The following is a 24,451-nucleotide window of genomic DNA, read 5'->3' as shown; positions in this document are numbered from 1 at the left end:
GTTAAAGGCTGTGAACAAGTTTTCATAAAAATCGAAAGGTTTACTTTTAGCTATGAAAATTTTCGTAGCTAAAAAATGTGGATGAAACTTTTAGCTATAAATATTTTCGTCGCTTAAGGCTATAAACAATTTTTCAAAAAAAATCGAAAGGTTTACTTTTAGCTATGAAAATTTTCATCGCTAAAGGCTGTAAACAAATTTTCCATCAATATCGAAAGGTTTACTTTTAGCTACGAAAATTTTCGTAGCTAAAAAGCATTGATGAGACTTTTAGCTACGAAAAGTTTCATTGTTAAAGGCTGTAAACAATTTTTCATAAAAATCGAAAGATTTACTTTTAGCTATGAACATTTTCGTAGCTAAAAAACGTGGATGAGACTTTTAACTACGAAAATTTTCGTCGCTAAAGGTTGTAAACAAATTTTCCAAAAAAATCGAAATGTTTACTTTTAGCTACGAAAAGTTTCGTAGCTAAAAAGCGTGGATGAGACTTTTAGCTATGAATATTTTCGTCGCTGAAGGCTGTCAACAGTTTTTCGAAAAAATCGAAAGATTTACTTTTAGCTACGAAAAGTTTCATTGCTAAAGGCTGTATACAATTTATATATATATATATATATATATATATAGTTAAAAGGTAATATTTAAATGATTTATAATAGCATATGAAAAAGAATATTGAAAAGTTTAGAAATTTTAACTATGTTTAAGAAAAATTTTGAGAACAAAATAATGCTTTTGAAGAAAAAAATCGACATTTTCAATTTTTTAAGATTTTGAAAATTAAAATTCAAAATTTGTATTTTAAATATTTTTGAAAAATTTTATAATAAAAATGATATTTAGTTAAAAGAGTAAAAAAAATATAAATTTTGAAAAAAAATGTTATTTTTAAAAGGAAATTGAAATTTATTTGTGAAAAATAAAATTACTAAATTATTAGGCACATCCACTAATTGAACCTTTAATCGTTTTTGGACAATCTAATCAGTTCAAATTGAAGAGTAAATAACTTCAGATGTTTAAATCAAATTTCATTGAAATTGTTGATCAATCTCGTATGCCCAATATCTTTCTGTAACGTCTCGGAAAAATCTGTACAGAGACCCGAGTACCACCTCAGGCAGAAATCACTAAGGACCAAATCCTTTAAAAATTAGATGAGAATTAACTAAGTGTTAAACTAGATTACCTAGAAAATTAGCACTAATCACTTTAAATATGATTTGTAAGATCCAAAACGAGTAGAACTGTTAACGCTACATTACCTAAAAACTTGGGATTCATCTCAAAACCCAGTTGCTCTCGGGAGCACAGTGAAACTCCGTATCGGACATGGACCGCGTGTCGAAAGTCCGATTACTATGAAACCATACGGTTATGATCGCCTCATTGGGCTTGACTACTACCTTGGAAATCAAGTCTAGATAGTATCCCAAAACACACAACTTGAGCCCAGAGCAAAATGTGTGAGAAACGCGAATATCTTTAGAAAATGAACTAAAACTTAAGTGAATTATGTCGTTTTCTTCTAGGTCAAATCCAAGGTTTCAGACCGTCAAATTCTGACCCAATTACTCCCTCAGATCAAGGAAAATTTTCAACACATATCAGTATACTTGTGGCCCTGATCGAGTATCGGTGACCATTGAACTAAAACTGATATTCCGCAGTTGATCTGTAAATCCGATCGGACCAAAAACTTACTTAACCTAAATCTAATGTCAAGAGACTTACTCCAGACCGTACACAGAAAAGGTGCCTCCAGATGTGCCCTGTTGAACCGGAACAGACGACTTTTGGCTATAACCTAAGTATACCATGGCCCTAGGGCCATTGAGGTCCGTTCTGGGCCCATAGAGAGACCTAAACCCACCCCTCTCTCATTCCATACGAATTTCAACCCTAGGAGAGAGAAGAGAGAAGAACGAGAAGAGAAGAGAGAGGAGAAGAGAGAGAAAGTGAGAGATCATTCCCAGGATTCGATCCCACCACTCCATGTGTTTAACCACCGCTTCTGTGTCGCTATATCGGTGATTTCGATCCTATTCTTGGGTAAGAAATCCTAACCTAAATCTATTTTAGGGATTCAAATAGAGTAAATAGTGAGATAGTTAACCTATTTCATACTATAGGTTGTCATTGTGCCGTAGACGAGAAGAGTTAGTGTTCGAACTGAGTTCGTTACGAGTCTACTGGCGAAAGGTGCGGACTATAAATGTTTAGGTTATAGTTTTCAAGGCTTTTAATGTCAGCAATGATTTATATCTGACTTGATTGCTATCACATATACTTAGATATGATGTTTTCCGTATATTACACATACATGTAAGCTATGTTAATTTTTAAATGCATTCCATGTGCTTGTTGAAATGCCTGAATGAATTTGAAATTTGGACTTGTGCTTAGCATGCTTATTAATTGTAATCATATGATGGTTGTATGCGTGACAACTCCTTTATGAAAGGACTTGTCATAATATATGTTATAACTAATATATTACATGTATATGAATATGTGTAGTCTAAGTGTTTGATAAAATGCCTGATTGAGAAAATGCTGGATGTAATGTACTTAATGAGGGTGTTGAGATAGGATTCTCAATTCCCTTATACACAGTTACAGTTTCCTTTATGTAACCTATCTTACTACTATGCGATATATGGATGAAATGCTTATGTTTGGTTTCATGTGTAGCATGTGTTTATGGAAGTACTCAAATAAGATTTTTATTTAGATTCAATTGTCACATGTTGTCTTGGCTATCACATGTAGATGCAAATTGTTTCAAGTGTGATTGGGGTTACGATGTAGTATAGGCAATCGGTAACGATTTACGATGGGTGGCCGAACTGTTTAGCCACGACGGATACACCCGATGATTCTGAGTCGTACGGTGATTATCGATAGTGGTTAGGCCATGAAGAGTGTGTATCCACTCCATGTCGATTAATGCAATGTACGCTTGTACCAGTCGAGCTTGTTTAGTAACCCGATTGGCCCAAATATATGTTTGCCCGCTACTACTTGAATCTAGGGTACCAAACTCACTAGTGGAAAGCCCGTTTAACCTTAGTACCTCGATCCGCTAAGACTCATGAGCTGGGCATGGTGGTATGGGACACCGTGGTCGAGCTATCTGCCTACACTGGGGCGACGAGTCTCCTCGTAGTGACCAGTGAGCAACTTAAAACTCGTGAGCTAAATACGGTGGTATGGGACACTATATTCGAGTTGTCGACCTATGAATAGGTGACGAGCCATTCGTAGTGACCTCGAGTATACACTAGGACTACGCTAAGGCGACGAGTCTTTCCGTAGTTGCTTCAAGTACAAACTAGGCCTGCGCTGATGGTGACGAGCCTCTCCGTAGCGACCTAAAACTTGCCTATCATATGCGATTAACTAAGATTGAGGACCCTAGATGGATCATCGTTTGAGTCAATGATAAAAAGGGAGATACCTTAGCTTCCCAACTTGCTGTATGAATAAGTCTAATTAAGAACTTGGCTAATCACAGACATGCACCACATTTGCATGTGCCTTTGCCGTTGGAGTTGAGCACAGAGGAAGGGATACATGCCGCGATCGTAAGATGTTGTCGCAAGAGGGAGTGCAGGTGAGGGCATGCATCATTACAACATACCATTATTGCATTAACAAGAGTACTTAGGATATGAGTGTTGTACTACTTTATCATTACTGCTTGACTGAATTGATAACATGTTAACTTTTACTTTATAGCTCCACTAAGTTGATCACTCACTCCCACGTTCTGGGTTGGTGCTTTAAACACCAACCAGACCCTATTGTAGTTACAGATGATGGTGATGCTTACGAAGCAAAGCCAGACTTTTATGATGATGAGGAGGAGTTTTCCTATATGTAGCTACTAGGCGGGTCTATATAGACCATGTTCTGATCAACGGGATTACAGGGATGCTGATTGACGCCATTACACTTGTCATTTTTGTACTTTTAGAACACCCATGTATATTCATTTTGTTCAGTTTTGAAGTATACATGTATATTTTTTTAACCTAGTATCATATTCATACTCAGAGGACTTACAACACTTATATGTTTTATATATTTATCACAGTCTTCCGCTTGTGTAATTTAAATGTCTCTAGAGTATGATATGTTGTTTTGGTATAATCTCACTCATGTTTAATGCACTAATACGGACAACATTTAATCATTATTATCTATGTTGCATACGTGATGTGTTGGAACTCGGGAGTTGGGCTCCTGCTCGACCCCTGATTTTCAGGGCATTACACTTTCTCATATGTAGCCTGATTGAGGCGAGTAACTAGTCAAATCGAGAGCTTGATCAGTAAAATAGAGTGAACAAACCAGACATGTAAAATGGGCCAAATATTTTGGTCAAAATTGTGACCCAACCTACTAACCTTGTGAGAACCTAAGAATTGATGTTAGTAGGTTTTATAGGCCCCATCATGATGTGTGTTGAACATCAACACCATGGATTTGATGTGTCCCCTTTAGGTTATGAGATATCTCAAAAATCATTTGTATATGAAACTCAAGTGGGCCATACCATCGAAAACTATGTGAAGACATCTTAAAAATTATAAAAGCACTTGGTGGGGCCCACATGAGTTTTGGATGTGGTTGAAACTTGGTCTGACCCCTCATCCAAGTGGGACACACATAATGAGTGGGTTGGATATGTGAATCACACTTAAGCAAGCTCAATATATGATTATGAATGTTTTAAGGAAACCCCTCTCTACTATATTATGTGGTGTGGCCCACCCAAGCCATGGATTGACTTTATTTTTAAGCTATTGGCCCACCCAAGTCATGGATTCACTTTCCCCATGTCGTTCAATGCTTTTATCAGATCATTTTAAGATATTAACAAAAAAATGGGGCGGGTCTAAGGCTTAAGTGGACTACAAAGTGAGGATTGAACATCCGCCATTAAAAATAACATTCACAGAAGTTTTGGATCAAGCTGATGTTTATGTTTTCTCTTCATTTATATCTTTTTGATATTCTGAATATATATATATATATATATATATATATATATATATATATATATATATATATAGTTTTTATATTATATGAGTGATTTTTTTTTTATAATTAAAAAGTAATATTTAAATGATTTGTAATATCACATGAAAAAGAATATTAAGAAGTTGAAAATTTTTAACAATGTTTGAGAAAAATTTTGAAAACAAAATGATGCTTTTGATGAAAAAAATCGGCATTTTGAAATTATTGAGAAAATTTTACTGAAAATTCGAGATCAACACATGTCGTTCATCCATTTTTCGAGATCATTTTAGAAAAAATTCCAAAAAATGAATCATATCCAAAGATTAAATGGACCACACCACAAATTAGGGGAACAGATTGGCTACTCCCCCTGACAACATCCAATGACTGGTGGTTGGTGCTCTGCGGGCCCCACCATGATGTATATGTTTAATCCATGTCGTCCATCTATTTTTAAAGATCATCTTATGGCATGAGACAAAAAATGAGGCATATCCTAATATGAAATAGACCACGTTACAAGAAACAATGTTGAATGAGCGTCAACCGTTTAAAACATTTTGGGGGCCATAAAAGTTTTGGATCGAGATGATTTTTGTTTTTCCCCTTCATCTAGGCCTGTATGACCTAATAAACAAACTGGATGTGAAATAAACAGTACAGTTGGCCTTACGATGATTTTAATAATGGATAACCAATCAATATTGTTTTCATGTGGTGTGGTCCACCTGATATTTGAATATGATTCATTTTATTTTTGAGCTCATATCCTACGATGAGTTAGCAAAACAAATGGATCATATTGATATATGATATATAAATCAAAGTGGGCCCACATCTACCCCATCTATCAGATGCACCATTCCATGGTGGGCCTAGGGCTTAAAAATCAAGTCAATCCGTGACTTTTTTGGGCCACACCACATACAAAAGTTGAGAGGGGTTACCCTCTATTAAAATATTCATAATCATTTGTTAGGTCCACCGAGATGTGGTTCACAAATCTAGCCCATCCATCATGTGTTTCCCACTTGGATGAGGAGTCAGACCAAGTTTCATATGCATAAAAATTTCAGGTGGGCCCCACAAGTGCTTTTATATGTTTTAGGCATTTCTTCACATGATTTTAGATGGTATGGCCCACCCAAGTTCCGTATACGGCTGATTTTTAGGATATCCCATAATTTAAAGGGGGCCCATCAAATGCACGGTGTTGATGTTTGACACATGTCATGGTGGGGCCCACACATCTTGACCTTTGTGCTTAATCCATGTTGTCCCCATGAGGTCAAGCTATGTGGGCCCCACCATGACATGTGTCAAACATCAACACCATGCATTTGATGGGTCCCCTTTAAATTATGGGATATCCCAAAAATCAGTCGTATACGGAACTCCGGTGGGCCATACCATCTTAAATCATGTGAAGACATGCCTAAAACATATAAAAGCACTTGGTGGGCCCCGCTTGAAATTTGGATGTGTCTGAAACTTGGTATGACCCCTCATCCAAGTGGCACACACATAATGGATGGGCTGGATTTGTGGACCACATCTTGGTGGGCCCAAAAGATAATTATGAATGTTTTAATGGAGGGTAACCCCTCTCAACATTTGTATGTGGTGTGGCTCACACAAGTCATTAATGGATTTGATTTTTAATCCCTGGGCCCACCATGGGATGGTGCATCTAATTGATGGGGTAGATGTTTAACACGCATCATGGTGGGGCCCACAAAGCCATACCAGACCCTGGTCTAAATTTGGGCGCGCGCTCAAAAACAGAGTCGCGCCCAAAAAAACCCCAAATCCCAAATCTGGTCTCTCTCTCTCTCTCTCTCTCTCTCTCTCTCTCTCTCTCTCTCTCTCTCTCTCTCTCTCCGTTCCCTAACCCAGATCTGGTCTGTCTTCTTCTCCTCTCAGCAGCTATTAGAATCCATGGCCATCATCGACTCCTCTGGAGTGAGAGATGCTCGAGATGTCGAAGAAGACAGTACGTGTTTATTCTTCCTCTACCTTCAATTCCCATTTCTTCTTCTTTCTCTCAGTCCTCATGTGTGTTTTCCTTGCTCTCTTTCATTTCAAAAACAGGACTTTCTTTCTTGGAAGCTGTTCGCTCCAGTTCAATCGTCTCCGAAAACGGGTCGGTTCCCACCGGGTATTTCAAAATCAACCCCTCTCTTTATTGCTTTTTTGTAGCCTTAGTTCTTGTATATGTTTAGGGAGGAATTACTGTCTTAAACCCTAGTTTTTCAGGTCAGAGACCGGCCTGTGTTACATGATTTGACGAAAATACCCTTACATATTACCATAACACCCTTATTTCATGTACGGTTAAGAGGATGATGAGTGTTTTCTTTCTTTTTTTTTTTTCCATAAGTTGTTATGAACATGGCTTCATTATGCACTGTGAGCACTGAGAATCCATGGCAGGTTCAGTTTCACACTTGGCACGCTAAGGCCAATAACTTTGCCTGATTCCAGCTAGGCTCTCATATGTGTTGAATTTCTGGCATATTTTGTTTTGAATTTCTGCATGGTTTATGTTAAATTCTTAAATTTTGGGGGTGATTTTGTGATAGATCAACAAGAGTAGTTGGTTCTTCGTGCAACGATGAAGGCACTCATTCTCGTCGGAGGGTTCGATACGCGTCTATGGCCATTAACGCTCAGCGTTCCAAAGCCGCTTGTGGATTTTGCTAACAAACACATGATTCTACATCAGGTAATACCCCATGAGTCCATCTCTTTGAAATTGAAGATGAGCATTCCTCTTTTTTACTTTTACTTTTTCTTCCCCCCCCATGGGCTGGATCTGTGTTTGCATTTCTCTGCTGTTGATTTCCAATGAATTGATAATCGTTTGCGTAAATTTATGTTCTATTCTTGTTTTGTTTGTCTGGATATATATCATATCTGAAATCCAGTTTCCTATGGAAGATGAGAAGAACCCTTTAGGGTGCAGTTCTCTATGTTTGGCATGGTAATCAGAATTGATGATAGGCAGGAAACTATGTTCCCACCTTTATGCGCCAAATCATTTTCAGCATACGTTGCTGATGTTGATTTCGTGTAGACAAGTTGGAATTAACAGCGTCCGACAATCTGAACCATCTCAAATGCAGGGGAGGAGGAGACTGGGAAAGTAAAGAAGTTTGTAGAGAAACCAAAGATCTTCGTGGACAGTCAAATCTTGGTGTAAATATTTTTATAAGTTGATTTTTTCTTTCCTTTTTTTTTTCTTTGTGGCATTGGCAATGGAATTGTGTAGCATGGGATTTTGAACAACAGAAGGCAGAAGGCAGGTCTTGACTAAGGTGAGTACTGCAGTTTTATCCTTGACAAGTTTTTTCTCAACACCACTTGACAGTTTCGTCCTCTTAAGTACTTGTCATTGCTACTAGTGACTATTGTAGAAGTAAAGAAAAGGTGTTCACCTAAAAAAAATAGTTCTTATTAACCAATTTTATAAGACAAATATTAACTTGGCTAAGTTTTCATGGCCAGGTGGATTGGCCAAGTCAATGCAAAACTTGGCCGATTTTTGTATAGGACCGATGCATAGTATGAATCAGCAGAGTGGTTGCAGGTTTACATATCTGGGGCTAGTGCTTTTTCAAGATGAGGAGTGGCTCGAGCTGTTAGTGAGGTTGTAGTTGGCAATCCGGTCAAGTGAGATCTTACACATTTCATTCCATGTTAATTTAAATGGTTCTCTTGAAAGAACCTTTATTTCTTTCTTTGTTTTAGAGTGCATCCTAGAGACATTTGTATCAGACTGAATTGATGGAAGGATTGAATGTCATTAAAACATCTCAATAGGCCCTGCACGTCAATTTGTATGTTTAGCTTATCCTAGGGACATTTGTATCAGACTATGAGTTGAATTGGCAAAATTTAATCAAGTGGAAACAAGTACTTATGTTTGGGAGATTTGCATTGTGGTTCTCATTTCCATCCATGGCTTGGTTTTATTTTCACTTCTCATTGGGTAATATGCAAGTTAGTACTAATTCTCATTTCCATCTGTGGCTTGGCTTTATTTTCAATTCTCCTTGGAGTTACTATCTGTGGAGAAGCTTGGATTTGGCACACACATATGGTGAATGAGTGCAATCATGGAAATTTGGGTGAGGATATTCCTTTCCTTTCTTGTTTTGCAGATTTAAGCTTAAAGCTCTGTCTTGCTGGATATTATGTTGCTGGTTCTATTTTATACTTGAATGTTGTTAATTTATTTATCTCTCTCTCTCTCTCTCATATATATATATATATATATATAAGCTAATAAAATAGACAAGACAGATTGTTATATGGGTGTCCCTTAACATATGGTGGAAGTGTCTTCTTACAGAGAAATTAGTGTTAAGGACCACCATCTATGTGATCTAAGATTCCCAACCAAAGGGAATTACATGAACATCTCTCTGATTGATTGTTGGGGTCACAACATGACAACCTCTCATGCATTTGGAGGCAAGATCATGTCCATAACATCTGGCTCTGATTTCAGCTATGGCCTATTTGCTGAGAACAGGAATGCTTTTTGTTGGGGGTGATGAAACTATGAGTGGGGTTTTGAGCTTGATTCCTAGACATGCAAGGTTTCAGATGATTTCAGCTAGTGAGTTTCTGTTCCTGGCCTTTTTTGTTTTTAATTTACAGGATGTTTCATCATTTCTTGAATTGCATTCTTTTTTATTTTTTTCTTGGAATGTTTTGAATTTCTTGAAAGTTGAAAATATTTGTTTCATCATTTCTTATTTTTATTGTCTAAAACTAGGAGTGTCTTCCATAATAGCATGTCTAAAAGTTCAATGATGTATGTTCCAAATGGAATTGCCGGACTTGCTTCATCTTCGAATCAACTAGTATCCAGTTTCAAAATTTCTCTTATTTACATAACTTGGAAACAAGCCACACACATTAATTTCTATCTGATCATCTCTTACCTCTTGTCATTTCTCATGGTAGGACATGGAACATTTTGGAGATGTTGGTTCCTTGGATGATAATGTGGAATCGTTCTTGTCACACGATGATGGAGATGTGCATCTTCAAAGGGTAATTGATTTTCTTTTATGTCATTTTTAGACGACACTACAATTATCGAAAGCCATTGTAAATTGGGGTGCAGCTTGGTCAGGTGGGTCGTGTTTAGGGTCAATCTGAGCCTAACTTGACCTCAAGAGGACCCAACCTGCAACTTGACCTAGCCCTAATTCCAATCTTAGGTGCCCAACCCAAACCGAATCCGACCTAAACCTAAATCCTAAATGTATTCTCAAATCCTTAAACCTAAACCTACACCTAATCCTAATCTCAACTCCTTAACCTAAACCTAAACCTAAACTTGAAAACCCAAACCTAAACCTAATCTCGAACCCGAACCCGATTTTCTAAACCTAAACCTTAACTTATTATCAATTCCTTAAAGCTATAACCTATTACCTATTCTCAATTTCCTAAACCTAAACCTAAACCTATAACCTAAACTATAACCTACAACATTAACATAAATTTATAACCTAAACCTATAACCTACAACATTAACCTAAACCTATTCTCAAATCCCAAAACCTATAATCTAAACCTAAACCTAAACCTTAACCTATAACCTAAACTTATAACCTAAACCTATAACCTAAACGAAATTCCCTAACCTTAACCTATAACCTAACCTAAACCTAAACCTATAACCTACACTAATAACCTATAACCTTAACCTAAACATAAAATCTAAACCGAAACCTATACTTATAACCTAAACCTATTCTCAAATCCTAAAACTTATAACCTAAACTTAAACCTTAAACTAAACCTAAACCTGTAACCTATAACCTAAACATACAACCTAAACCTAAACCTACACTTATAACCTATAACCTAAACCTAAACCTAAAACCCAAACGTAAACCCAATCTTGAACCTGAACCGATTTCCTAAACCAAAACCTTAATGTATTCTCAAATCCTTAAACCTAAACCTACACCTAATCCTAATCTCAACTCCCTAACCTAAACTTAAACCTAAACTTGAAAACCCAAACCTAAACCCGATCCCAAACCCGAACCCGATTTCCTAAACGTAAACTTATAACCTTAACCTAAACCTATTCTCAAATCCCAAAACCTATAACCTATAACCTAAACCTAAACCTAAACCTAATCCCAGATGAATTGGACTTCTATCTTGAGAAAACGCCATGATTTCAGGTAGTTATTATTGTAATGGAAAGTTAAAAAATTAAAAGAGAGAGAGAGAGAGAGATAATGAATTCATGGAAAGAAATGTTATTTATCATTAGGGTTGCTTTCACCGGGTTTGATGCAAAAATCGTCGCCAAGTTCACAAAAAGACAAATTGTCATGCCCCAAACCCAGGGACGGACAGCTTCCGTGATGCCCCGAATTTAGCACTCGACTTCCATACACCAAGTCCTGAGTTCAGCGCACCACAAGGAAGATTTTTGACTAAATTTTTTTTTGGGTATATACATATAATAATACCTGAGCATGAAGATCCATGATTAAAATACTAAGCAACACTCTTCATTATAAATCCTGATGGTTACAAGTACAATGCTTTCCAAAAGGTACACAACGTCAACATTGCCAAATCGAAAAATAAATGCAATGCATCGAGAAAGCAAAGTCTTTCAAGCTACTCCAGCCCTGAAAAAAAAAAGGAAATAGGAAGCTTAGGCAAAAAGCCTGGTAAGTACACACGTATATGCAGTGTATCCTACATGTAAGCAAAATAAATATGCCACAAGGAAATCATATATGTGAAGGGCATGTAGCACGTAAGGTATGATATCAATGTCAATGCAATGCATATACATCATAGTAATACTCCGAGTTAATGCTACCAGCATCACCAAGTCATATTTTCATTTCTCTTATATCACTGTCATAACCGTATTGCACACATCCATAATCATATTATTATCATCATATTGTCATGCCATAATCATACAATATCAGAGTACACAATACAGATCAGCTATGCAAATAAAGAGTCATGAAGAGTCAAATATCATATGTCGAGGATGCAATATACAATTCCTGATGAGTTCACGAATACTTTCAGCCATATCTAAATGCAAAAACACAGTAACCCAAAATGCCGTATGCCGTGGATGTAATGCAATATGCAGTGCGAATGGAATGACCATGCTGGAGTGTGAAGTCGGGATGATAGTACGTAGTATCACAGGCTACGGGGTCCATCACAAGGGACTTCTATCCAAATTAGTCCCATACCTAATTTGGATAGTCAAACTCAATGTGGTGAAATCCTGATCTCAGGTTAGTCGCGCGCCCCAACCGAAATCCTAGCCATTACGAAGGTGCACGTAACAAATAGTTGCGCACCATCAGCCCGAGTGGATAGTGAATGAATGAATGAATGAGTATGCAACTCCTGATTAATAAGTCCACATATCAGTACAGTTCCTCTCTGGAATCATCACCGGAGTTTAGTATACTCCAAATGACACTATCTCTCACCCAGTAGCACAGTCCAAGTGAGCGTAAGAAACCTCACTATCCGCCTGGCCAATAGTCTGTCAATACCTATACGGCACGTCGATAGCGGACCCATTCACGAACTGGTCAAACTCACCTAGTAATGCCCCATACCCTCGAGCGGGTAAGGCCACACACCCTCCCAATCAACCACGATACAGTGAGAGACGCGGCCTCCTGGTATTTGGCACTCGGGTGCTCATGTATCCACTCGGTCTCAACGTTGGGGCGTCTCCTAGCCTCAGAGGTTTAGAAATTTTCACCTAGGGACATCTATGGCACCCGTATGCTAGAACCAAACATTTTCGGTGTCCCATCTAGTCATCCACGATATGCCTGTGAAGGCTACGGCCCTGATGTCGCTAGGGCACACAATGCAAAATGCATGAGTCATACAATATAGTCATGCATCAATCCTGCGCATACCATGCACTCATGTGAGATAACATCCGCCTGTCAGGGAGTCTCATAACAATTTACCCAACAACATGTGCAATGGTCAACCACATCTCATAACAAACATGCAGATGATGCGTATGGGCATGTATAATGATGCTATGCTGTCACATACTCATAATCAGTATCAATAATCGGCCTCAACAATCGGCTTCAACAATGTAGATATTTAATCAACATTGAAGGAATGACCCACATAAACATCAATACATACATCATGGTGAAATCACACATCACATCAGTCCTCAGATACATCGCTTTGGGTCTCACACAAGGGCCACACATTCATCACATTGGGCCTCACTTATGGGCTGCATATACATCACATTGGGCCGTATCATATGTGCATTACACATTGCAATGGACCTCGGCTCATGGGCCATGAATACACCACATCAGGCTTCACGACTCATGGGCTTCAAATACACAATAGGTGGGCCCTACACATGGGCCTTAAATACATCACAATGAGCCTCATCATATGGGCCAGAAATATATCTCAATGGGCCTTACCCATAGGCCACGAATACATGGCTACACCAATTATGATAAGTCTTATACTACAACCACTTCACACGTCACATAGTTAATGGCTCATATTTGGTGCTGCATAGTTAAGGGCCAAGAGCCACATTTCATCGTACCATTTACGGTTTAGAGATTATAGCATATAGAATCCAGGACCTTAATAGCATTAGCTTAGGTAACATAACCCTACATCACATTCGGTTTAGTGTACAACTTAGTTATATGTGATTCAAGTGGTGGTATCTATATCGATAAGCACAAACTTACGTTGTTAAATGGCCATCAATGCCACTTAATTTCATACGGTTAGGTGGCCTTGTATGTATTTCACATTCATACAATTAGATGACTACGTATACTACATATACTCCATCATTGCCTATGATTAGGTGGCTATATATGCATCAAATACCTACATGATTAATGGACCAAACAGGTATATCACACCCTCACACCACTAGAGTCTACATATTTATTACAATTAAATATGTTTAAGGGTTTAAACACAAGTCACATGATCCTATTACTTAGGGTCGTACTTTAACCAAAGTGCCAAGTGATCAAGGGCTGTCCACGATCAGCCCATTTAAGGGATTAATCATTATTACTTTAAAAATTACAATACTAGTTCGTCATATGTTTAACACATGGAGATTATAAACTCTTGTTGAAGATGCCTAATGGTTGGTCCAAGGCTACCACTGATGGGCCCACATGGCATTCACTTTAAATGGGCCTTAACATTCTTGGACCCACAAATAAATGGAATTTATAATGAGTTCTATATGGTGGAGCTCATGGGGTTTTCCCATGAGGTTAAGTCGTATGTGACCCACTTAAGACTTAGGTCTACTTTGATTTTAATACAAATCCTAAAATGATATGAGGAAGTGGATGGCCTGCATGGATTAAATAGATACCCCATGGTGGCCTTAGGTTGGATTCAATAGTTAGGTCCTTATTCTCACAACCTTGTATTATATGGTCCAATTCAGGTTAGATTGACTGATCTTTGGGACAATGCTCTAAAGGGGACCCGGTACATGGGATAGATGGGTTGAATATCTAATACATCATTGGGATGACCCATAATAATTTTTTTATGAGAGTTTAATTTACATTATTTCATAATGTACGGCTATCTAATCATTGGATGGGCCTAATTCATGGTAATATACTGTCAAAATGGTTGATAAAATAGATAAACAGTGATGATCTTAAATAGATATCATGTCATAGTCATGGTGGATTAAGTGACATAACTCTTACATCAAAGTGGACCATACCACACACAGGTTGAGAGGTTTACCCTCCATTAAATATTCATAATCATGTGTTGGGCCCTCAGAGATGTGGTTCATAAATCCAGCTCATCCATTATGTGTATCCCACTTGGTTGAGGGGTCAAACCAAGTTTCAAATGCATCAAAATTTCAGGTGGACCCCACAAAGTGCTTTTATATACTTGAGCTTCGAGTTGTGTGAACGGTTCAAAGAGATCAAAGTTACATGGGTCCCAAAGTGATGTATTTATTACATATACAGAGTTCATCTATTTTTTTATTTTTATTTATTTATTTATTTTAGAGATCATTTTATAGCATTATCCAAAAATGAATCATATCCAAAGATTATCTGGACCTCACCACAAACAGTAGTGGAGATAATGATTTCACCGTTAAACAATTTACAGGCCCCACCTTAATATTTATTTTTCCATCCAATTTCTTCATAAGGTCACAAGAACAGAATTAAGGAAAAAAAAAAAACAAATTTCATATTAGTCCAAAACTTCTATGACCTAAAAAGGGTTCCAATGGTAGATGTTCAATCCCTGGTGCTTTTGTAGTGTGGCCCACTTGATAGTTATATCTATCTTTTTTTCTTTTTTTTTTCTTCTCAAACCTTAGGACAAGCTCACCAAATGGATGGATGGTTTAGATATAACATATACCACATGATCAGACCCATAAAATTGCTGATTTATTCAACTTCATCAATTTATTTTTATTTTTATTTATTTTTTTATGGTGTGGGCCACCTGAGTTCCATGTATGGTTGAAATTTGGGGGTGGCCCATTTTTAAATGGGACCCATCAAATGCATGGGATTGATGTTCGACACACATCATGGTAGGGCCTATGGTGGGGCCCACCTCTTTCCAGTGTCAGCAGAGACGCTGCTTACTGCAGCGTCAGACGCTGGCAGCAATAGCGTCAGTGCTGTTTTGAATTTTTTTATTTTATTTTATTTTTTTGTTTTTCATATTTGGGGCCCACAACAGGACGATCTAGTCCATTTGTTGTGTGTGTCCTACATGGTGGAGGGGTCAGTCTAAGTTTCAAATGCAAAAAAGTTCCAAGTGGGCCCCAGCAAGTACTTTTATATGGTTTAGCATGTCTTCACTTGATTTTTAATGGTGTGGCCTACCAGAGAACTGGATTAGTTTCATTTTGTGGCTCAACGCTTAAAATGAGTTGGAAAATTGGATGGACGGTGTGGATTAAATACATACATTATGGGTGGGGCCCGTTGTGGACCCACAGACCCAGCCCCTTTTGAAAGGGGTTGTTTATTTATTTATTTCTCTCTCACTCTCTCATATATATATATATATATATATATATATATATATATATATATATATATATATATATATATATATATATATATATATATGGTGTGTGTGCACATGTGTATGTGTGAGTGTGTGGCTAGCCCAATGGCCATACTTGAACAGTTTGGATGGCCTACAAAATTCTAGTCGGGCCCACTATCAATGGGTCCCACATAAAGCCTAAAATAAATTATTATTTTTTATTATTATTATTATTATTTTTCCATGCATCCATACCATTAATCACATCATTATAATCATATCATCACAAGTATTAATTTAATTTTATTTTTGTTTATATGTACTCTCCTATATATCCACACCATTGATCACATCATTATCCTCAAATCATTTCCACTAATAATTATACAAATAATTTTTTTAAAAAAACAAACAAACCAAGAGTGAAGTGGGTGTACTCACCTCGATGAATTAGATGGATGGTTGAGATAGATGGAAGGGATGGGATTGATGGAGTTGATGGCCCACCAAGATCACTCCTCTCTCTCTCTCTCTCTTATGGAAAATGGTGAAATACTAAGGGATGGAGGGGTATTTATAAAGAAATGGAAAAAATTTTGATTAAGTTAAGCTAATATGATTAATATTAGCTTAGGCTAGGATTATGGTACTTAATTCTTGCTTTGTAATTAATGGTGGATTAAAGGAGCATGAAATGGCATGGTGTGGTGATGTCATGCATAGTGTATGACATGGAGAAAGGTTGACTTTTCATACACATGAGAGAGAAGAGGTATGGGTATGTGACATCACACACATGGGTAGAGATTCTCTCACCCATGTGTGGCATGTACATGTGTGCATGACATGTGTTGTGCACATGTGTGGAATGAAATACATGGTGTCATGCGCACATGATACACTTATTATTCTTCACGGCGTATCTCACTAACGGAGTATCATATCGACACATGGGTGGTACCTCCACGATCGCGGCGATGGGGCGGTCGATATGAGATAGGTTTCGAGGTCTTGGGGTTCAAGTCAGTTAAGTGTGTACTTTGAATGGCTAATCCAGGTCTAGCTAAGGGCATCGATCATCATGCACATATGCATGGAAAATAATACCGAATAGACCAAGTGTTACACAAATAGCATCAGTGGTCACAGATTAGAACCTGGATTTAAACAAGGTTTGAGGTGTCGTCAACAATGCTAACAGAATCCTCTAGGTCAGATTGTTGATTGGAGTTGATTTTATTTAAATGATCTTGATAATCCATTTTATTTAAATGAGCAGACCCGGATGAGTGTCGGAGCTATCCGGATGTTGAGAGGGGGTCCCTGGAAGGTGGGAACCGCTGTTATGACCATGATGAAGCTATCCATTTCCTATATCTGTATTTGCTCGAAATTGATGGAGTAGACCCGGATGTGCGTCGGAGCTATCTAGATGTTGAGCGGGGGTCCCTGGGAGGTGGGAATCACTATTATGACCATGATGAAGCTGTCAATTTTCTATGGACAGCATTGGAGTGGCCTGACCATTTGAACAGGCTGTGTTTATATATGTATTTGCTCAAAATTGATGGAGCAGACCCGGATGTGTGTCGAACTATCCGGATGTTGAGCCGGGGTCCATGGAAGGTAGGAACCGCTGTTATGACCATGATAAAGCTGTTCATTTCCTATGGACAACATTGGAGTGGGCTGACGATTTGGACAGGTCATGTTTATATCTATTTTTGCAGGGACCACACCCTTAACCTATAACCTAAACCTTAACCAAAAACCTATAACCTATAACCTAAACCTATAACCTAATCTCAATTCTCTAAACCTTAACCTACACCCTAACCTAAACTTATACTTATAACCTAAACCTATTCTCAAATCCCAAAACCTATAACCTAAACCTAAACCTAAACCTTAACCTAAACCTAAACCTTAACCTAAACTCAATTCCCTAAACCTATAACCTACACTTATAACCTAAACCTAAACCTATAACCTTAACCTAAACCTAAACCTATACTTATAACCTAAACCTATAACCTAAACCTAAACCTTAACCTATAACCTAAACTTATAACTTAACACTTATGACCTAAAACTTAAACCTAAACCTACACTTATAACATATAACCTAAACCTATAGCCTAAACCTAAACCTAAAACCTAAACGTAAACCCGATCTCGAACCCGATCCAGATTTCCTAAACCTAAACCTTAACATTTTCTCAAATCGCTAAACCTAATTTTACACCTAATCCTAATCTCAACTCTCTAACATAAACCTAAACCTAAACCTAAACTTGAAAACCCAAACCTAAACCTGATCCCGAACCCGAACCCGATTTCCTAAACCTAAACTTATAACCTTAACCTAAACCTATTCTTAAATCCCAAAACCTATAACCTAAACCTAAACCTAAACCTTAACTTAGACCTAAACCTATAACCTAAACTCAATTCCCTAAACCGTAACCTATAACCCGAACCAGATTTCCTAAACTAAAACCTTAATATATTCTCAAATCCCTAAACCTAAACCTATACCTAATCCTAATCTCAACTCCCTAACCTAAACCTAAACCTAAACCTAAACTTGAAACCTATAACCTAACCTAAACCTAAACCTACAACCCGAACCCGATTTCCTAAACCTAAACATTAACGAATTCTCAAATCCCTAAACGTAAATCTACACCTAATCCTAATCTCAACTCCCTAACCTAAACATAAACTTAAACTTGAAAACCCAAACCTAAACCCGATCCCGAACCCGATTTCCTAAACCTAAACTTATAACCTTAACCTAAACTTATTCTCAAATCTCAAAACCTATAACCTAAACCTTAACCTAAACCTAAATGTTAACCTATAACCTAAACTCAATTCCCTAAACCGTAACCTATAACCTAACCTAAACCTAAACCTATAACCCGAACCCGATTTCCTAAATCTAAACTTTAACATATTCTGAAATCCCTAAACCTAAACCTACACCTAATCCTAATCTCAACTCCCTAACCTAAACCTAAACCTAAACTTGAAAAGCCAAACCTAAACACGATCCCGAACTCGAACCCGATTTCCTAAACCTAAACTTATAACCTTAACCTAAACCTATTCTCAAATCCCAAAACCTATAACCTAAACCTAAACCTAAACCTAAACCTTAACCTATAACCTTAACTTTTAACCTAAACCTAAACCTTAACCTATAACCTATAACCTTAACTTTTAACCTAAACCTATAACCTAAACTCAATTCGCTAAACCTTAACCTATAACCTAACCTAAACCTAAACCTATAACTTACACTTACAACCTAAACCTAAACATATAACATTAACCTAAACATAAAACCTAAACCTAAACCTATTCTTATAACCTAAACCTATTCTCAAATCCCAAAACCTATAACCTAAACCTAAACCTTAACCTAAACCTAAAACTATAACTTAAACCTATAACCTAACACTTATAACCTAAAACCTAAACCTAAACCTACACTTATAACCTATAACCTAAACCTATAGCTTAAACCTAAACCTAAAACCCAAATGTAAACCCAATCTCGAACCTGAACCCAATTTTCTAAACCTAAACCTTAACGTTTTCTCAAATCGCTAAATCTAAACCTAAAGCTACACCTAATCCTAATCTCAACTCCCTAATCTAAACCTAAACCTAAACTTGAAAACCCAAACCTAAACCCGATCCCGAACCCGAACCTGATTTCCTAAACCTAAACTTATAACCTTAACTTAAGCCTATTCTCAAATCCCAAAACCTATAACCTAAACCTAAACCTAAACCTTATACCTAAGCCTAAACCTATAACCTAAACTCAATTCCTTAAACCGTAACCTATAACCTAACCTAAACCTAAACCTATAACTCGAACCTGATTTTCTAAACCTAAATCTTAACGTATTCTCAAATCCCTAAACCTAAACCTACATCTAATCCTAATCTCAACTCCCTAACCTTAACCTAAACCTAAACTTGAAAACCCAAACCTAAACCCGATCCCGAACCCAAACCCGATTTCCTAAACCTAAACTTATAACCTTAACCTAAACCTATTCTCAAATCCCAAAACCTATAACCTAAACTTAAACCTATAATCTTAACCTAAACCTAAAACTTAACCTATAACCTTAACTTATAACCTAAACCTATAACCTAAACTCAATTTTCTAAACCTTAACCTATAACCTAACCTAAACTTAAACCTATAACCCGAACCCGATTTCCTAAACCTAAACCTTAACGTATTCTCAAATCCGTAAACCTACACCTAATTCTAATCTCAACTCGCTAACCTAAACCTAAACCTAAACTTGAAAACCCAAACCTAAACCCGATCCCGAACCCGAACCCGATTTCCTAAACCTAAACTTATAACCTTAACCTAAACATATTCTCAAATCCCAAAACCTAAAACCTAAACCTATTCTCAAATCCCAAAACCTATAACCTAAACCTAAACCTTAAACTATAACTTAAACTCAATTCCCTAAAGCGTAACCTACAACCTAACCTAAACCTAAACCTATAACCCGAACCCGATTTCCTAAACCTAAATCTTAACATATTCTCAAATCCCTAAACCTTCAACTCCCTAACCAAAACCTAAACCTAAACTTGAAAACCAAACGTAAACCCGATCCCGAACTCGAACCCGATTTTCTAAACTTATAGGTTATACGTTAGGTTTAGGTTAAGGTTTAGGTTTAGGGTATTTTTGTTTATGATGTTAAGCTTATATGTATTTATGCGTAAATGAATGTGATGTGGATAAGATTGTTTGTGTTTGGATGAATGTAGTTTATGTTTGGATGGATTTACTAGTTTGGGTTTAGATGGATGTGAATGTGAATATGATGAAATATATTATATAACAGGTGTATATCAGGATGAATATGACGAAATATGTTGTAACAAGTGTATATCAGGAATTTTGAGCTGGATTATTTTTTAAAAAAAGAGACTTTTACCTACGAAAATTTTCGTAGGTAAAAGTTTTGTAAATTTTTTTGCCTACGTATTTTTAGCGACGAAAATGTTCGTCACTAAAAGTTTTGTAATTTTTAACATTTATTTTTTAGTGACGAAAATTTTCATCGCTAAAAGTTTTATAATTATTTTTAGCGACGAAAACTATCGTTGCTAAAAGCTTAACATTTATTTTTTAGCAACGAAAATATTCATCGCTAAAAGTTTTGTATTATTTTTAGCGATGAAAACTATCATCGACAAAAGTTTAACATTTATTTTTTAGTGACAAAAATATTCGTCGCTAAAAGTTTTTTAGCAATGAAATAAATCATTGCTAAAAGTTTTTTTAGCAACGAAAAAATTCGTCACTAAAAAACTTGTTTTTGCCGACTATTAAAATTTTTCGTCGATAAAAACTTTTTGCGTCGGTCTTTTAGCGACGAATTTTGTGATGAAAATTTTTCTCACTAAAACCTTTTAGCGACGAAAATTTGGCTTTTAGCGACGAAACTTTTCGTCGCTAAAAGTGGGATTTCTTGTAGTGCTATGTTATGTTGTAATCCCATCCCTTGCCCTTCTCAATGGCATTTCCTTGTTCCCAAGGGTATGGCTCTCTCTCTCTCTCTCTCTCTCTCTCTCTCTCTCTCTCTCTCTCTCTCAATTGATAAAACATTTAAAACTCCATATATTTCAAAAGATAGGGAAAAGAAATTCTATTTTAAATAGAGCAACATTCGACTTCTTATATACATTATATATTACGCACAAAGAGATTTTAAATTTTAATTGAAATTATCTATTTGAAACTCATTCATACATAATACACATGCATGCATCATACAATCATTTTTTTTTGTCTTTTGAGTCCAAGCCATATTAAACCTGAACTTCTCATTTTCTGAAGTTCTAGCATTTCCAGTTTTTTTACTTCTTTTTTATTTTTTATATTTTTATATTTTTATTATTATTATTATTTTAATACCCATTTGGCTAATTGTCTCCATACATATATGCACATATGAGATATGTTCCTTTCAAGGTTCTTCAAGCAGAAATATACTCGAATATAGATATGGGCTAGCATTGGTACTTTAAAAGACTAATCATCGTGAAACTCAGTTGTAAGCCTGAGTCTACCTTGACACGGTGTTACTCATCGAGTCAACTCACTGACTTAACTCAAGGGAAGGATTTCGAATCCAAGACCTCAGGGGAAGGAGAAACAGCTCTAATCAAGAAGCCAAGCATCATGTGTTTGCATATCCTTCCGTTATTTCTGTGTCTGATTGATATATAAATTATTTATAAATAATATTAATTAATTTAATTATTAATATCAAGTTGAATCAAGTAGAGAGTCGTCCAAGTTGTCAAGTGAGCCCGACCCAGCTAGACATCAGGTCGAGTTAAACAATGATTGAATGCGATGTTCATGTTGAAATTTTCCATATCCCTTCAGATCTCAAGCCCATGGTTCGTACCCTTTGCATATGTGACCGTTGCAAAGCACACATACAGCCTAGGTGAGGGGCTATGGTTGGGAGAGACAGTCGAGTCATGGTGGAACCAACAACGGATTTGGCTCTACAAAAGAACGGCATCATACCTCTTCACCAACATCGACGCAGCACTCCAGTTATCAGGGCTTGCTAAGTAAGCATTCGTGATCACGGCCAAGGCAACCGACAACGAGGTGGCCAAGAGGTATGATCGGGAGATCATGGAGTTTGGGTCCACTTCTCCCATGTTCACCGTCCTAGCTACATTGGCGATGGTGAACTTCTTGTGTCTAGTTGGTGCAATCAAGAGCGTAGCCATGAGTGATGAAGTTGGAGATGTGGAGACGTTGGTGTTGCAGTTTGTTCTATGTGGGGTGTTGGTCATCATCAACTGGCCCATCTATCAAGGGCTCTTCTTGCGTATGGACATGGGCTGCCTGCCCACCTCAGTTGCATTTACATCTATTGGTTTCGCTGTGCTGGTTTGTCTAATACCCATGTATTAGAGCATGGGTCACATATATAACATTCAGCAATATTTTGATGCAGATAGCATGAGTCACGTATGTATATAAACATTCAGCAATGTTTTGATGCAGACACCAAAGCCATGGCTTTTATGTCGTGTGACCATTATTCAAATATCTCATCTTTGTGTAGCACATCTATATGGTAGCAAATTTTCAATTATTGGAAGTGCAGCTCATGCTCCTGGAATCCAGGTCATTGGCATATTTTATTTTATTTTTTTCATTCAATATATACCTTCTTGTTTTTTTTTTTCCAAAGGTGGGCTCTAGCCACAGATTCATTCAACAAACAAAAAATAAAAAAAATTACAACCTTTCGGGAGGTCCCAAACAAAAGGACTGGGACCACCTATCGTGAGCTGCACAAAAAGAAAAGAAAGCAGAAAAATAGGGCTGCCGCACCCCGGGGACCACCTATCCACAGACACCACTGAGATCAACTTTACAATCTTCGACGGACATCACAGACCACACCTAACCCGACTTTATCTAAGAAAAGAAGGCCACGAATACGAGGAGGAAGATCCCTATGATGAGAGATGACACTTGAAGTTTGGGATTCGCTAGCCTCCCTGGCCATACCATCAGCCGGGCCATTCCCTTCCCTAGGAATCACCGAGAAAACAAACTCCGCATTCCGTTCCAAGCTCTTGATCCTTGAAACCCATGGCCTCCATTTCCACAAGTTGATCGAATTCCAGGACACGAGGCCAGCCGCGACCGTGGAATTAGTTTCCACCACAATTTTTGAGAAACCTTTATCCAGACAGAGGACCATACCTTCATAAATCGCCTGAAGCTCCGCTCTGTTGTTGGAACCAACCCCATAGGCAAACGAGAAAGCAAAAACAAAGCTGCCATCATCCCTTCTGCAAATCCCGCCTCCTCCAGAATAGCCTGGGTTACCGCGCGCCAATCCATCTACATTAAGTTTAACCCAACCAGTTGCCGGCTTAGCCCAATAAACCGTCTGCGTGGAAGGAGCCTACGTGGGGAGAGACTGGGTAGCAAAACTAGCCCCGCCCAAACGCAGGAGGCAGTCCAAGTGATCCTCCAAAATGCGCATGGCCCACCAATTAATCCTAGCAATGGATTGGATAGCAGACATAAGTCGATTTTCCTTTCTCGCACAGTTTCTTGTACGCCATAACTCCCAAAGAATGAGAATCGGGATGACCCTCCTGATGAGGGCTGCCGCCGCACCCTAAGCCTCACCATATTTCCATTAGGCCAGCCTATCCTCCACCGAATGATGATGGATGAGGGCAACCCCACACAGAGCCCCAA

At 37.5% G+C, this 24,451-nt stretch overlaps 1 protein-coding gene and 1 pseudogene across 2 annotated transcripts; both read left to right on the top strand.

Annotated features, from left to right (window-relative positions):
• Nucleotides 1-23,175, top strand: part of LOC131255830 (cellulose synthase-like protein E6) — a 57,151-nt pseudogene extending 33,976 nt beyond the window's left edge.
• On the top strand, nucleotides 6,848-10,075 carry LOC131255827 (negative regulator of systemic acquired resistance SNI1-like). Of its 2 annotated transcripts, none has more exons than XM_058256708.1 (3): nucleotides 6,848-7,027; nucleotides 7,126-7,192; nucleotides 7,617-7,756. In XM_058256708.1, exons 1-3 carry the CDS (start codon nucleotides 6,973-6,975, stop codon nucleotides 7,735-7,737), a joined length of 243 nt encoding a protein of 80 aa, XP_058112691.1. In that variant the 5' UTR covers nucleotides 6,848-6,972; the 3' UTR covers nucleotides 7,738-7,756. The 2 variants fall into 2 exon arrangements, 1 of the variants encoding a protein (XP_058112691.1); XR_009176473.1 differs by lacking the exon at nucleotides 7,617-7,756 and adding an exon at nucleotides 10,009-10,075 and having other exon boundaries at nucleotides 6,849-7,027.
• Nucleotides 23,176-24,451: the final 1,276 nt, after the last annotated feature.

This window comes from Magnolia sinica, chromosome 9, assembly GCF_029962835.1.
Source record: "Magnolia sinica isolate HGM2019 chromosome 9, MsV1, whole genome shotgun sequence".
NCBI classification, from domain to species: domain Eukaryota; kingdom Viridiplantae; phylum Streptophyta; class Magnoliopsida; order Magnoliales; family Magnoliaceae; genus Magnolia; species Magnolia sinica.
The sequence above is the reverse complement of the archived record's forward strand: the minus strand, read 5'-3'. Positions and strand labels throughout refer to the sequence as shown.